The sequence below is a fragment of the Scomber japonicus genome, chromosome 15 (assembly GCF_027409825.1).
Source record: "Scomber japonicus isolate fScoJap1 chromosome 15, fScoJap1.pri, whole genome shotgun sequence".
NCBI lineage: Eukaryota > Metazoa > Chordata > Actinopteri > Scombriformes > Scombridae > Scomber > Scomber japonicus.
The window spans coordinates 29170697-29188293 of NC_070592.1; the positions used below are offsets into that span (position 1 = coordinate 29170697).

The following is a 17597-nucleotide window of genomic DNA, read 5'->3' on the forward strand; positions in this document are numbered from 1 at the left end:
AGCCAGACATGACTATAATTCTACTTAGTCTGCTCAGGTCAGAATCTCACTTTCTGCTTGTCAACAAGCCCAATACCTGATGGACCTGAGTGTATATATGTAAACAGTATCAGCTCTGATCATGCCTTGGGGTGAGAGGAGGATATAAACTGTGATGTGTAAAGAAAAGGTGTTCTTAATAAACATGAGGAAGAAGTTAAAAGAAAAGGTAAAAACAACTGCTGCATCAGTTGAAGATTATATTAAAAGATATTGAGAATAGAATAGAGATAAAATTCAAATATTGATATATTGGTCAATAATCTTATATAGAATATGTATTTTTGCAATGTGGATGTCCAATCCCTGTGATAAAGATATGTAATGCAGACATGATGTTTTACTGTAAACTACACTGAGAATTGAATCATTATTAATTCCCAGTAATTAAACATATTTCTAAATATTAATTTAATTAAGAAAAAATATTAAATACACATAAAACACTGCCTATATAATGTAAAAAAATAAATAAAACATATGCTGATACCCATATATCTGTGATAAGCCAATATCAGCTGATCAATACATCCTGTGTTTTGTCTGTCAATCAACCACCTACAGAATAGGCAGGACCTGGGCTTTCACTTATTAATATAAATGTGTCTCTGAAGCATAGAAACTAATTAGTTGTATAATAAGCAGCTCAGATGATCAATAACATGACCACAAGTTGTTAACATGTGGTAGAGCTAGCTGCTGAGGGAAGGATACATAGATACATGCTTCTGACAGAGTTCAGCTCAGTCAACACTGATGTCCATAACAACACATTTATTAGGCAGTGATGAAGAGACAAGCATTTCTTTACATCAGGGGGGGCAAATTCATCTTCATTCAAGGGCCACATACAGCTCAAATCAGGAAGGAAGGAAGGAGGAAGGAAGAGAAGACAAATGGAAGGAAGGAAGGAAGAGAAGACAGGATGAAAAGATGGAAGGAAGAAAGGCAGGATCGAAGGAAGAGAGGAAGGAAGGAAAGATGGAAGGATGGAAGGAAGAGGAGAGAAGACAGTAAGGAAAGTGGGCCGGATTAGACTCCTTGGCGGGCCGATTCTGGCCCGCGGGCCGCATGTTTGACACCCCTGCTTTACATCATTATTAGAAAGTAAAATATAAACTCTCTCCTGCAGTCTACAATCATCTGTTTAGTTTTTCTAAGATGAAGCTGAATGTTGTGATAACCAGCTCACAACATGCTCATTTAATATGATCTCAATGGAGAGAGGCTCTACTGTTATTAGTAAGTGACATAAAAAGAGTGTTAATCATCTGAAGAGCTCCTCATTGTCCTACAAGCAGTGAAGAATCCAGAAACACGTCTCCTCGCTGACCTCCACTGCACTCAGATAGGAACAGCAAATCCTGTCAGCTGTCCAGACTGCATTCCATCAGCAGATAGTTACAGTAGCATTACTAAATAACACATGTATTGGGTTGTGTGTTTAAAAGCAGAGGGGCACAGGGGGTCAGATGAGGGGAGAGTCAGATGTCAGCCGACTGACAACTGTGAAGCATGTTCAAATGCATGTGTGAAGGTTTAAATGATAAAAGCATTTCCTCAACTATTTCAGTAATGATCCAGCCTGCTCCCTGTCACTGTGGACAGGAAGGGGCTCATCCAAAGACAGGCTGCTTTGGGGGGGCCCCATCAGTTTATGTTACATTACTGAGTCTATTTAGAGAGCAGGATACTGTGTTTCCAATGAGACTTGTATATTGTAGGTTTTTTTCTTTTTCTGGTTATATTCAAACATCACAGTATTCCTCCCAGTTTCAGCAGCTGACTGGAGCTACTGGGGAAAGAATGAGAACTATGATGTCATGTGTGGTCTCTGTCCTGTCCTCTGCTCTCTATGTCAGTACCTATATTCATTTCCTGGAGATTTAACCTAACTCTTGGTGGCTAACTCAGCTAACTGGCTAACTGTAGAGTGTAGTAGTAGTAGTAGTGTGTGCTGAATGTATTTATACCTCTACAGCAGCAGGGTAACGCGGTGGTGATTTTCAGACCCGCCCACTAAATCCTGAACACAGAAATCTTGAAACACAATGTGTGAAGCCTAGCTCCACAATTCAAATCTAAATGGTTGAAATGCTTTTTACACCTTTTTTTGAAATACATTTATGACTTATTTAATGTGTTTAGAAGAAAATGTCTGAATTCACTTTACACACCTAAAAACACTGGGTCCCCAATTGGACAAAGCAGTCCCCCAATTAACTGGTCTCACTAAGTCTGATATTTGTCCCTAAAGTAGTGTGTGACAGAGCAGATACACACACAGAGCAGTGAAGTGAAAGAGGAAGTTTGGCTGGAGCTGATAAAACAATGCTCTTTACTGTAAGTCCAATAAAAGCTTCATGATAAATAAAACCAGAGTAATTCATCAAAGCAGCTGTTTTGCAATATGTTACCTGCTCTGTGTGCAATGGTTCATTCACTAGCAGTCAACCACAGTCAACTTAATAAGCTTCTAGTCAAGTGTTATGAACAAGTTCAAATGAAATCTGTGTGTAAGTAGCTGCTGGAAACGTTTAACTCAGTGTCACACCTATATTAAAACTAGTCAAACTCTTGTAAACTATTGGCTGACACAGCTGTTTTTCTTAATTCAAGTTTAATATCTACATATTAAATCCACAGTGAAGATTACTGCTTCAGTGCACTGATGTCATTTTCCTTCATTACACAGCTTTGTGGAAAGTGCTAACCAAATATGAGGGACCATTGCAATAAATGTGTGTTTATGTGTAAACTCTGTATATGTAACATTATCTGCTGATATATCCATACTGGGATTTTTTAATACTCCCTTATATCGGTGTCAGCATTGGACCCAAAAATCCAGTATGGGTCAGGCCCTAGTCAGTATATTAGTTTCACTTTTCATCTGACTAGTGTCTAAATGTACTGTGTGTTTTTAGAAATATTGTAATGCTCCATAATGATTCACTTATCTGGACCTTCTCCTGTAAATGATCACACACATAGATGAACCTGGAACTATTCTACAGTAGTTCCACATAGAGCTAGGCAATTAATGGAAACATAACCGACATTTACAAACTCTAATCATGACTCTAATCAAAGCATGATCTTTACATAGTTGTAATCAAGTAAACTAGACATTAACCACAGCGTCACACCTTAAAACATCTTTATTTTACCTCCCTAAAGATCCTCATGTGTGAGGGCAGCAGTGGAAAATACTAAACTAAAGAAACTGTGAAAATACATAACTGTTCATCATGTGTGGAGATAATCATTCATTAATCATAATCCAGGTTAAAAGTTCAATTAATGGTGATTTACATTTTTGCCATAATCACCCAGCTCTAGTTCCACATTAAACATCTTTATGGTTTGTAAGTTGTGTGTAAAGAGAGTAATCATTTGATGTGTCTTGGAGGAACTGCGGCAGGACCATGACTGAACACTGGTACACATGTGAACCAGCTTACTACAAACACATCAACAGCTGTAGATATGATGTCATCACATGGACTCACAGCTCACTGATCTATTGAACAGTTGTGAAGTCATCCTGACTCATGGAGGAGAATCTAATTCTGGTGACTGACTTGCGTACTATGACGGGGGTTGATAGTTAGCATGACGTTACTACGTCTCACTGACGTTTTAATAATTAGTCAAACACACAACACACCTCTGTTTGAACACACACTCCTGTGCTACCATGGACACCAAATACATTTACTAATGCAGGTCAAAACATCACTTTCTTGACACTTCTGATCTGCTGATGGATGTAATAATACAGTAAAATCACATATGTACAGGCTTTGCTTTCACAGCTCTAACAAAACTACAGCGAGGTCGACTTGAAGGTGAGCTGAGACCCTTTGTACCAGTCTCAGTATGTTTGTTTAGTCTGCAGCAGAGAGATCGCTTCAACAACCCCCCCAACCACAGCGACACACATCAGAGTTGATTTGAAGCAGGCTGCAGGTTAAGTGTGACAGCGGCATAAAACACGACACAATGAACAAGTTTAAAGAGAAACATGTTAAACAACAGCTTCACAAAGTCTGGCTGTGACTTCTGTGCCATCACCTTGTTTGGCTACTTGTAATATATGATTGATCGAATGTTGCCACCTGCTGGATATATTATTAATAAGAAATACTGATCAGTCATTAGCAGCTGATATTAACTGAAAATGACTATTCTAATATTGTGAATATATAAAAACGCTGAATTAATGTTGAATTGAATTGGAATCACAACAATTCACATCTGTAGAAATTCCAAAGTGCTGACCTGCAGCCGCCCGTCCAGCGTCCTCTGGATGGTGACACACTTGCTGGGATGGACACCGTTGGTGGTGATGGCGGTGATGAGCGAGTCCAGCTCGTCTTTCTTCTCCTTCAGCTTCTTCACCAGGCTCTCGATGGCGCGCTTGGCGAAGCCCTCGTTCTCTCCGCCCTGCCGGTGGCACATGAGGCTGTGGACGATGCTGAGGCAGGCGTCATTGCTGCTCGGAGGATTCACCGACATGATGCTGCTGCAAAGACACAAGAGGAGGAAGAGGAGGAGGAGGAAGAGGAGGAGGGCTTGTTAAGTTAAATTAGCTCATATTATCCACTTGACTGCTACTTTATAATACTCTGATATGAGGAATAGATTCCACAACACACACATTTGTGCCTCACAGGACCAGTGTGAGTCCCAATGAGTCACATGATCTCTCCTTACAAACCAAAGCAAGCTACAGTACAGTATGATAGAATGTATGTGGACTTAACACTTGTATAATACTTTCATGCTTCATCCTCTTTAAATGACAGATTGAAAAAGAAATGATTTTTCATTTTCACTAGCAGATGTTTTCTGGGCTGAAACATACATTAGTCACATACATAATATTACTGCACTTCATTGTCTCCCAGTATCTTTTAGAACACATTTCAAGCTTCTCTTACTTGTTTTTAAACTTCTAAATGGTTTTTTTTGGGGACCAGCTTCATCATAGACTTTTTAAATACACACAATTATACACACAAGAAAACAGGAAGTGCAGCTTTCTTTAATTATGCTCCAAAATGATGGAATACTAAAAGCTGTAAAAGAAGTTGAACCTTTACACATAGTGTTCAGGGTCAGATTGAACTGTAAAAACAGCCAGTACACATTTCTTTTAGGTGGATTTTTCCTAATGTGACCCCAAATATACAAAGAAAAGAATCATATTTTTATTTTTGTGCAGCTGACAATTTTGTGTATACTAATGTCCAAATTTGACCTATGTTTATTTAAAAAAAATACAATAAAATCAGCATTTAAACATGTTGTTGTATTATCATAGTCTCTAAAATGTTCTCGTGGACCATAAAATAGTGATTGTTAATGTCTTTTTTTCCATAGATAAACACTCTGTTTGCTCTCTGACAGCTTCATTAGAGATGAATCAAACATTTATTAATAACTGATGATGAATTTATGAATGTGAATTAGTGTAGAGATTAATTATGAGTCAGAATATGAACAGTATGTAAGGGTTAAACAACAGCTGAAAACATATCTATTTAATCTGGCTTTTAATTAATGTCATGTTAACATATTTTTACATGTTTAACTTTTATAAATGATCTACTTTTATTTTGTATGTGTTTATTTGCTGTTGTTTTACTGTATTGTATTTGTATGTGTTAATGTAAAGCACTTTGAGCTACATCCCTTGTATGAAATATGCTTTATAAATAAAACATATCATTATTATTATTATTAACATACAGAGACATATAAGTGGGAAATGGGCATTTAATTCCTCTGAGGCAAAACAAATTGAGATATGACACATGATGGAGGCCTGAGACTAATACAATCATTGAAATGTATCTTTCAGTATCACTCATATTTGTCTACATGCAGAGTTCGTATGAATAAAGATGAAAAGATGAAGTAGAATACACACATCTTTGGTCAAACAATAGACTGGGAAAAAGAACATTTCATGATATTATTATTATATATATTATTTGTCATCTCTGTGTTGTTTCTGCTATGTTTAGTGAATGTTCATAATGAAACCTTATAAGGTATAACATGCTTATCTCCAGGCTACCTGCACATTTAAAGACCTTTTTAAGACCACTGCTGCCACACAAGAATACAACTAATTACACTACTGTATACACTTATGAGTATTACTGAAATTTAAAAAGAGGCCAGAAATAGACTTAATAAACTTATGATACAATAATGATAAGCACAACATTACATTATGTTATCATTTCTATATTGATAACTTTATGTATTTATTCTATGTGAAGCTCTTCTCCTCTATCATAACCAGAAGATATTATTGTAAATCCATTTGATCCCCTTGCTAGATTAAAAACTGAAGTGAAAAAAAAGTGAAATTCTCCCACTGTCAAACTGCCACTGTTTACCCATGCTCAATGATTTGGAAGGACTGCTTCATGAGGGTAATGCACCTCGTCTCATCTCTAAAGTATACTCTCTCTTGATGGAGGATGCTCCAAAACCAGGTTTACATAAGTCAAGGGAGAAATGGGAGTCCGACTTGGGTGTGACAATAGGTACAGAGCTCTGGTCTGAACTGCCACTATTAACTCCAGATACAGGCTGACATATTCTAACTTTCTACATCGATTATATCTTACGCCACTGAAATTGCATAAATATAAACCTGAGATATCCAGCCTGTGTTTTAGATGTAGTATAGAGGAGGGCTCATTCCTACACTGCACTTGGTTATGCACAAAACATTCTGGCATGATTTTTCTGACATCATGACAAAACTTCTAGGAGTACATCTTCCATTAGATCCTCAAACCTGTTTATTAGGAGATACTACAAATATTGATGCACGATTAAGAAAAGCTCAAAAGAAGTTTCTCTCATTGGCCTTGTGTGTTGCCAGGAAGTGCATCGCCATCACATTGAAGTCTGTCTCCCAACTTTTTATAGGAAGATGGGTTTCAGAAATGAATAGCTGTGTTCCACTTTAAAAAATGACATATACACTCAGGAAAGACTACAATACTTTTACAGAGATGTGGCAACCCTATTTGGTATATATTGACACATTGTCAGCCTCTATGATGGACGGGTTGTAGATTTACAAGCTTCTGTCTACATTGACTCTCATTGTTATTATTTTTATTTTATTTTTTTCCTCTCTCTCTCAATTTGTTGGTGGGTGGGTTGGGGAGGGGTTTGGAGCTGTGTTTGTGTTTTCATGTATATCTTGAAAAATACTGAAAATAAAAAAGAAAAGAAGATGAAAAGAAAAGAAAGAAGAAGAAGATATTATTGTATTAAAATTGCTCAGCAAACATTGATAGAGGAAGTATTTATATCTATATTTCAGTATTAGTATGCATTACCATGATGGAAGTACATAGAACAATGAGAGATATAATCATTACTGTTGTAGTGGGTTCAATGGAGTTCATATTTATAATCATTAGTTTCATTATAGTTCCAACTGCTGATTATTTTTTTTACTTTAATACGTTGATTGGTTGGTTATGTAAAATAATCAGAAAATAATGATAATAATGATAAATAACATAAACTCATTCACTCTGCACCAGCTCACATCTAATGTAACACCTTAACTCCTACACTTCCACACATTTAAACATAATATAACTTCAACAGCTCAGGGACATTTTTTTTCATCGTCAACTTAAAATCATGTTCTGTTTTTTAATGAATTTTTTTATCCAATTAATCAATTAATCGAAAAAATAATCAACCGATTAATCAATTATTAAAATAATGGTTGGTTGCAGCCCTAAATGTATTTGACACATTTGGTGATGTTTAACTTACAAATATCACATACAAATGTATTCATACAGTAGATTTGCTTTTCATACTGTTTTAATTGTATTATTTTGCTTCTAACTAAACAATTATTTGTGCTTAGATATGATACCTTTCTACTAAATTACCCTCAATTGCCATAAATTCCCATGAATTCCCATTTAATTCCCATAGTTTCCAATTTGGAATATTTCCAAAATTCCCCAGCTTAACTTCCCATGGAAATTTACCGGAAACTTTCCACCCCTTTGCAACCCTAGTTCACACAGTCATTTAAAGTCTCTGATCAGCTTCTATTGAGCTTCATCAGTGTGAGTTAGTCATATCAAGTGATATCTGACACATTTACAGTCTGTTTAGTATCAAATTCCCTCTTAGTGTTTCCTGTTGAGCTGTGGTGGAAGTATAGTAACAAAAAGACTTTGCTACTAAAAACACTGTAACGTTGAAACATAGAAGATGAAGATTTGACTCATTTGGACGCTGAAGCTTCATATTAGCTTCACATCAACTTTTAAATCCATTGTTACACAGAAGGAGGACTGTGGATTTAGTCCTCCATCACTTCCATTGTAAGTGCATTATGAAGAGATCTTCTAATGGTCAGTATGAACAGGAGGAATCATTACAGCAAGAAAAAAATGTTTCAATGTTCATTTGGGCTGCTGACTGTTGTTTTAACACAGTCATCCTTTAAAGCAGCTCACTAGAAAAACAGGTCAGCATTCTTTTGGCTTGAAACCAGAGCAGCAGTCCCCTTGTTAGTATATTTCATCCAGTTCCATGTTCCATCCCACCCACAACACAGTCAAATTCAAATGTCCAGTCTCCTTTTAGTTTCTACATTAGCCACCTTTCTACTAGTCTTGGTAATATTGGAGAGTACTACAGCCAATGAGAACTAAAACACTCAGTATTGCTGAGTATTGCTTACCTGGTATTAAGTTGGTCAGCCAATGAGTGACCAGAAAGTTCACTGGGATCATGATGGCCCAACTCTGAATCAGTCCCTGTTAGTAGAGCAGGGAGACCAGGAATTAGTCAAAGCCAGTTGTGGGTGCAAAGTCAGTGGTTATTAGAGATGATCAGTGGTAGAAGTATTCAGATCCTTAAAGTAAATGCTGTAAATACCACATTAATACTGCAATCCTACAATGTCCCATACTGAATCCACACACTCTTGATCTGTAACAAGCCCAAACTGAAAAGACCCTGATGACATCATTCAGATTTTCCTCACAAGACATAATAAAGGTGTTTTCACAGGCTGACTTGGACTCCATGTGCCGACCAAACCAAACATTGTGCTGCTTTTATTGGTGGATTGTTCCTTTAAATAAATACACATTATTATTAACAAAAGTAATACTGCTTTTTATACAGAGTGATGATTTTATGAGTTGTTTCTTATTACTACAGTATTGTCAGATATTATAGCACTGCAGTATTATCATGGACAGTATTTGAATGTTGTAGCTGATCAACAGGTTGAATGATTTAAACTACTTTATAAACTGCTGTTAAATCTATTTTAAAAAAATCTAAATTTAAGAGACTGATCTAGTGATGAAACACTCAGTCAACTAATCGATTATTCAATTAACAGTAAATTGCTTTTGTTAAGACGTTTCCAGTCATTTGTAAAGGTGCAGTGTAGAATTGAGTGGCATGTGGCAGAATGGACTCTGAATATAATATTCATAAGTATGTTTTAGTAGCAGTACAATCACCTAAAATTACAACTCATTGTGTTTTTGTCAAGCTCTTTTTTGAATGAGCCTTTATATGTACATAGGGAGCAGGTCCTCTTTCATGGAGACTACCATGCTGCATCACCATGTTTCTACAGTAGCCCAGAACAGACAAACTAAACACTGACTCTAGAGAGGACCTTTCATGTCTTCCACATGTTATGTGTCCACTGTATGCTCTCCTACACATTTAGAAGGGAAGAGGAGGGAGGCTGAGAAGTATTCAGTCAGTTGCAATCTACAACCTCACCACTAGATGCCACTACATTCTACACACTGGTCCTTCAAGCTAAAATGCCAATGCTTAGTCTTCTGTGTTAATGAGTGAATTTCTGTGTTTTGGATTGTTGGTCTGACAACACAAGATGAATTCTGGGTGCTTACAGAAGACTGGATGATTCATGGAGGAAATAATGAGCAGATTAATTGGTAATAAAAATAAAAGTTAGTTGCAGCCCCAAAACCAACAGGTGTCAAATGAATGTAGCATAAAATAGAAGTATGTGAGTCAGGTTCAGTCCTCAAGACTGTACAAACAGTAGAGTGTGTGAGTATGTATTTAGTAGAGCCCAACCAATACAAGTGCCAACCGATATTATGGTGATATCTCAGATATATGTGTATCTGTATTTATGCTGTCTGATATGTGCTGATATTACTTTCAAAGATATATAGGCCGCATTTTATGTATATTTAATCATTTTTCCTAATTCAGTTTAATATATAATATAGGTTACATATTAAATTCCCAGTGAAGTTTACAGTTTCAGTGCACTGATGTCATATTTCTATAAAAAAGGAGGAGTATTTATTACTATATTGGATATTCTCTATGAGGGTCTCATCTCATTGCACTCATTGTTCCATACAATAGTTTTGTGGGGAGAGAAATAGTAGATAAATATCACTCTGCTGCTCTAACAACCTGTTGATGAAACTCCAACAACTTTTGTGGTAATGTTGTTCCATCAGAATGACATAATGTAAACTTTAGGCCTGCCATTCTTCTGAAGATGAAGTACAGTACCAGAGACATTCTGGACTAGTCTTTTATCCATTTGAAGGTATAGTTCAGTTTCTCCATCTCTCCTTTACCTCTCAAGCCTGCTGCTAAAATCTCCTTTTTCCAAATAAAATGCATTAAAGTGTTGTTTACTTCCTTTAGAGAGATTATTGGATAAATAGAGAAGACCACATATCAAATATGTTTTTTGTAAACTGAAATGAAAATGATTTATGCTAATGCATGTCTCATTAGCTAAGCTAGTAGTGTCCTCCATTCCTCACTGTGTACGTCCTGAGTGGAGACTGTAGAAGAATTAAAGGTAAATAACTCTGTCCCCAGCCATAATGATACTCTGTTTTTACACAAGTGTAGTTCCCACTCTACAACACCCCCTCCCCTACCCTTTACATTACCATATTGCCATTATATCAGTGGTATAAAATGATCTTTAAATGACAATAATATTGTTTATCCTGATTATTGCTGAGACTATATATCGTCCAATAAAAGTAGTTATCATGACTTCTGTGTGGATTAGCAATGAAACCAGTCTGAGTTTCATTATGATTTCACTTTTTGTAAGTGTCTGACACAGATTTACCCTGACGAGCCTCATGGTTTCAAACCATTAGAAGAAGTTACCACAGAAACTGTTTGGCACTTTCAAAACAGTAAGTGGTGGGTGATTGGATGGACCATCTCTCTATCACTGTCTATCATCTTCTTACCTTGTGAGGCAGACATGACAAATGCACAAAACTTGAAACCTGACAAGATGGATTGTTGAGTAATCTCATGATGTCATGACCTCCTGAATCCAGCTGCCTCCCAGGGTGAGCAAAGATTAGTGAGAGTATTTTATATTCTGGTTATTGATAGTTATCCATCAACAGATGATCTGTGTGTGTGGTTTGCGAAGCAGTGTTATAGTACCCTGCTTCATAGTTGCAGTGATTTCTTCCTTCATTACTGAAACATCAATTAAACATACTGAAAGCAGACTTTAAATTGTCATCCAAAAACATTCAAATTCAATGGGAAGACCATCAATTAGCAGTGCTAACAACTTCAAGCATTTCAGCTTTTAAGACAGCTTTATCACAATCCAGCATAAATTCCTTTGATAATTGTGGAGTAAATGATCTCACAATATTGACACTTTTCTCTCACTGTTTGTTTCTGGACTATATAAGTCAGAATAGAACTGAAATATATGATTCACTAGATCAGAAGGATTGGAATGTATAGATGTATCTATTTGTAAAGATGTAATATTATTTCTCTTCAAATGTCCTTTTTCCATTGCAAAAAAATAGCATGTATTCTTCTCACCTTCCTCCAGCCATTTTGCTCTAGAACGTATAAAGGGCAACTTTGGTCATATTCATGTATATATTTGGTCTATTTCTTTTTTCAGAATTGTCAATTGTAAATTCCTCCTCTACTATAGGAGTCCCCTTGTTTATTCAGGCATTTTGTTCTTTTGCAGTTTCCATTTCTTGTCCATACATTCACTACTCTGACCCCCATATTGGTCATCATGCGTCACGAAGTCCACCGTCTCAACATGTTCAAAGCACCAGCGTACATAGTGAATAAACACATACATGACACATGATTCATTTCTACACGGGTTCATTTGCCTACCTGTTTAAAGTTGAACGAATAGAGGGAAATAAACCACAGGAGCTAATGAAACCGACAAAAACACAATACTGAACACACATCTCGCCCAGTATGAACCGAGACAGCAGGACAGCGTTTGTTAAGGATAAATGCAGATTTACAGTAAGCAACAATTTTAGCAAGCTAACGTTCATTTGACTGACTTCCACCTCATATGTGCTCGGCTGTCTGGTTTGGTTGGAATACATGGCGAGAGCACGAGAAACAAAACGATTGAGATAAATTGTTTTTTACTTACACATCAGCCGGAGTGGAGAGAAGAACTTGAACAGAACAGACCTTTGAGCTGAAAGTGTTGTACTCAGATTTCTCTACGTGTTGTATGTGTTGAGCAGAGCTGGTATTTGTGTTTATTCCCCTCTGTGTTAGACGTGTGTACTGCTCTGTGTTTACAGCTTTGCTTTTTTTCTGTGAGTTGCCGTAATGTAAAGCGCTAACAGTTTATTTTTCATACGATGTAGTGCGCTAGCTTGGTGTTTCTCAGTTGTTTTATCCTTTTATCAGCCCCACTGTCTCCTCGTGCATCCTGCCTGTTCCTCTCGCGCACGCCACAATAACAATAGAGGGTAGACGTCGTGCGCGTCAGTGTCTCGACACGCTGCAGCCAATAGGCGGGGAGGTCTCACAGGGACTACCGCTCTCGGCCAATCGCGTCGCGCTTCTCACAGCAGGGCCGCGAGTCAGGGTCTGTCTGGTTCGTCTAGATTGACAGGCCCGCGAGACTGTTTTTTTAAGGTGGCGCCGCTGAGATTAGCCCCCGCCCCCCCCCCTCTCCACCCCTTCCCCCTCCTTCACACACACACACACACACACACACACACGAACTGCAACTGTTATTTGAGCAACTCTCCCCTCGTTTTATGAGCAGAGTTAACACGTTGGGGGAAAAAAACTATGACTGATTCAATGTTTTGCCCAACACTTTACAGTTCCTCTATCTTTTCTTGGCTGCTACACTATTTTTACATCCTAAAAATCTCATGACCCCTGCAACATGTTACTCGAATTCATTTATTAGTTCAGTCATATAGCTAGGCTTACAGATCTGTGAGAAACGAGTTCAACTATAGAATCTATAATTCACATCATTTTTTAAAGGACTTCATCTTCTTGTCAGTGCTGAGCCCCATAACACTTTGATCCAGCAGGATGACAAAAGACAACAATAATAATAATAATGATGTTGATGGTCCCCAGAGGATGACTCCTGATTTTGGGCACCCTCTTCCTCTAGTGCAAAGATCAGGTACATATTTCTTCCCCTGACCAACACTTTAGTGGTCAATAGTTGACGTTTAATGAAATGTGGATATTCATAGTCATTCATAAGAGAGTAGATTCTGGTCAATAATCGTAAAGAATGATGTAATTTAGAGGTAAATAGTTACATTGCTACACTTCCAATTAAAGTCAGTTCACTGAACTATTCGTCTACAGGTAAGCACACAATTCAACATGTATGTAGAAGAATTTAGTTTCCAATAATAAATAAATAATGAAATATTTGTTTGGATTTAAATGAAGCAGTACATCATGTAAAGTTCTCAAACTGTCTGATTTTTACTCACATTTGTTTCAAAAAACCTAAATTTCAGCAGATTATTAGGAAATTAATAGTTAATAATAACGCTGTGAAATTATGTTACCAACAAGTTTGCCATGAAATTTGAAACTTTTTAACTTTCCTGTAGTGTCACCTTCAAGCTAAATGTAGCCCATGTTGGCACTAAGAAGGGTAAACCATCAGTATATTTTATATTCATACTGAGTGGGGAGCAATATGAGCCTTTGCCTTGTTTTCATGAGCATGTTGACCAATTAGTCATTTAAGAAATGCACAAGCATAAAAAGATAAGAACACAATGTTAATGTATACTTTACAAAACATCAAAGACAAATATCTGAACAAAAAGTAGAAATCAGAAGCATTATGTAGGCATTATATTGCATAATCACAGAGACACAACATTCTCCAGTTTGATTTCCATCATCTAATATTAAACCAATCAATATGCTCTGTGTTGGTTGATTTGCTACAGCACATTTGTGTTTCTGTACTTTAATCTAATAAAAGTCAGCTAAACCCAAACTTTCTCATGTTGTTTCACCATTGACCAAAGACAGAGAGCAGAAGAACACATGGAGACTGACAATACTGCAATCCTTCAAGCAGTGAAACAACTATCTGTTATTTTGATCCACATCACTGCAGCCAAGTATCATCCTCTATCCTGCATACACATTTATATCACAATTACACATTGTTCTAACATTTGTAGAATAATGCATCTCATTTGTCTTTGACTGTAGAATCAGTGCATATAAATTATTAAATTAAAATCTCCCAGAGTGCTGGAACATAATTGACTTGATGAGAGGACAAACTACTAATAAATGTGTGATATAGTGTTATCAGCTGATAATGTAAAGCTCATTCTCTGATGTGTTTCACCAGAGGATTAAGACATTAACCTATTTGCAGCTGCCTGACATTGAGCAGGTGGCAGCCTGGCTTTTTTTTTTTTTTATTATGACAACATCAGACAAAGCAGTGCAGAACATGAGCATGCCATGAGACAAACAGCTCTCTAAAGGTCAAAGGAAGACTCGTCTTCCTCGTGTTACAGTTTCCTGTATTGATGTGTCCCTCCTGGTCGGGACAGTCCACAGTATTTGCTGTGCAAAGCAGGAGCAGGAGGAGGAGGAGGAGGAAGCTCAGGGTTTACTGGGGGAGCGGGAGGTGAACACTCCTGACGCCTCCAGCATGGTCTTTCGTCGTGCTGTCTCCTTGGCTACGTTGTGGTTGAGTCGCCTCAGACGTTCCTGGGGACACAATATTGACATTCATTTGGTACATTCATGAGTTTGTTGTATTTTTGTTTTGTTTTTTTTGGGGGGGGGGGGGGGGGGGGGTTGTGCCATTTTTTGTTTTTACACCAGTTCAGTCCCACTCAATATATACCAATGAAAAACCGTAATATTATTGTATTATCCAAGTATTAGAGGTGGAGGAGTCAACTGAGTTAGACATTTGCTCTAAACTAACTCAACAATGTTTCAAATGTCTGTAACTATACTTTTTCATTGATATTAACAGTTTTCCAATCCTCATAACACCAATAGCTACAGTCTTTTTCTTAAAAAAGGAGGCCAACTCATATTGTCCATACAATTCAAAATTCAATTCCTTAATGTCTGATGATATATTATGGGAATGAGTTTTGTAAAGTAAATAAATTCCACGTTGCAATGTATTCTCACCTTCTGATTGTATGATATCCTACTTTTCATAGGATATCATATGAACTTAATACATGCAGTGACCAGGTCAACTCAACATAAGCAACAGTAATAATAGTAGAATAGTAAGATGGTAGTGAAAATAGTAAAATAGTAGTGATGATGACACTAGTAATTGTAGCAGTACAGTACTAGTGGTGGTAGTAGCAATGGTAGCAGTTATATATCTGACTCTCCACCATAATAAGCAGCTGGGCCTGGTCAGCAGTGTACAGTGGTTTATCACAGATGTTTCTCTGTAAACAGCTTCTCAGGCTGGTGAAAGCAATGTTTAATACCAAAGTTGCTACAAAGCTCAGTAGAGCTGCTGATATTGTCACTATGAACAACAGCTTCACCATTACACACATCACTGTTGATGATATACAGACATTCTCACACTGACCTGAGCGTTCTGCAGAATGTTGTTAACCAGCACTACTCTACGTCTTGCATTTAGCAGCTTCTTTACGTAGGGGTCCAGGTCTAAAGCCACCTTCTGATGTTCATTTATCCTGCATAACTCTGCAACCAATGAGAGCAAAACACTTATTAGCAAGCACATTTTTTATTTAAGGTACTTCAAATATATTACACATTTTCATGGATCTTCATATCAGTTCCATGTTTTGAAGCCTGTACTGACACAGCTGTATCTGCATTGAAATGCTTTTGTTGGACTTGTTCTTTCTGTGCAACAATATTCCTTCTAATAGATCCATTTTAAGGGTTTTAAATTTAAGTTTTGAATTTTTTAAATCACAGCCCAGATCTGTGTGAAAATGCAGCCTTCAGTTCAGCTGGTCCAAGATAATAAACATCATATAGACGTTAGCTCAATCTTAAAAAGGCCTTTTACACAAAAAGAGTGTTGACAGTTCATTCCTCTATCACTTAGACTGGCATTTCTGTTAAAATAGATCTATTTGAAGTCAGTTTGGTGAGAAGTATAGAACATGACTGATACTGGATTTTTGGGTGTGGTGCCGATATCGATATTAGGGAGGAAAAAAATTCAGATATTGACATATCCATTGATAATCTTATATAAACAGAAAGTACACAAAAACACTTTTTTGCAGATGTGGTTACCATATACTTGTGACAAAAATATGTACTAGAGCTCATGATATTTTACTATTTAAGAACACATTTGATTTTCATAAAATGACATCAGTGCACTGAAACTGTAAACTTCACTATGAATTTAATATGTATTACACTAAATAAGAAAAAATGATCAAATATACTTAAAATGTATATATCCTATATCTTTGAGAAAAAATATCAGTACATATCAGACAGCATAAACACAGATACAGAGATATCTGTGATCAGGTCAATATATTGGTTGATATCGGTTGGTCTCTAAGGATGAAGTACATTGACCTAAACTATTTCAATGCACATATGGGCACATGGCAATTGTTTTAAGATAATGAACTCATCCATTAACATACATGATATAGTTATTTACCTGTGGCAAGATTGTCTATGTGTTCTCTTAATTCCACCTGGCTCTCTCTGCAAACATACAAAATCATTACAATAATCATAAAGTGGAATGAAAGAAGCAGATGCAGCAGGCTTATGCAAAATAAGTGTATATTTATGATTGAAACAGGAAGTCTCACTAAAATCATAAACATCCTAGACAAACATTTACAAAAGGATATACACAGTAAATAAGTATTTAAGTGAGATCTCACGTACACAGCAGGAAATAACAAGCTGCTATACACATCGAGTAGAGTAGACATATACACAAGTCACGAGTTATGAGACAGACAGCAGAGGTGTGTGATGCGCATGAATACAGATCATCAACTGAAGATAGAACAACGACACTGGTTTACCTGACTGAGTGGACATGCAAGTCCAGCTGCTGAATAGCTGGTTTCAGTAGATCGAGCAATCCTTCGGCAATAACATCTTTCCCTGCAGAAGTCTCTACTAACGCAGCAGCAGCCATTTTAGTAAATCATCAACACAAGCCACACCGGAAACTACGTAAC

General features: G+C 36.9%; 2 protein-coding genes across 4 annotated transcripts in view; both read right to left on the reverse strand.

The window, feature by feature from the left end:
• The window catches only part of smad10a (SMAD family member 10a), a 30634-nt gene extending 17800 nt beyond the window's left edge, over positions 1-12834 (reverse strand). For all 3 annotated transcript variants that reach the window (XR_008322951.1, XM_053333764.1, XM_053333763.1), the window contains exons 1-3: positions 12542-12834; positions 8795-8870; positions 4324-4567 (exon numbers count right to left, since the gene is read on the reverse strand). Coding sequence is in view for 2 of the 3 variants with exons in the window: in XM_053333764.1 (XP_053189739.1) it covers positions 4324-4567; positions 8795-8870; positions 12542-12545 (324 nt within the window). In the remaining variant the exon portion in view is untranslated. The remainder of the gene's footprint in view (positions 1-4323; positions 4568-8794; positions 8871-12541) is intronic.
• Positions 12835-13717: 883 nt separating this feature from the next.
• Positions 13718-17580, reverse strand: snapin (SNAP associated protein). The gene is made up of 4 exons (XM_053333779.1): positions 17439-17580; positions 17060-17106; positions 15989-16107; positions 13718-15126 (listed from the first exon to the last, which is right to left on the reverse strand). The coding sequence occupies exons 1-4, from the start codon at positions 17552-17554 to the stop codon at positions 15019-15021; spliced, it is 390 nt and encodes a 129-aa protein (XP_053189754.1). The 5' UTR covers positions 17555-17580; the 3' UTR covers positions 13718-15018.
• Between the last annotated feature and the right edge of the window lie 17 nt (positions 17581-17597).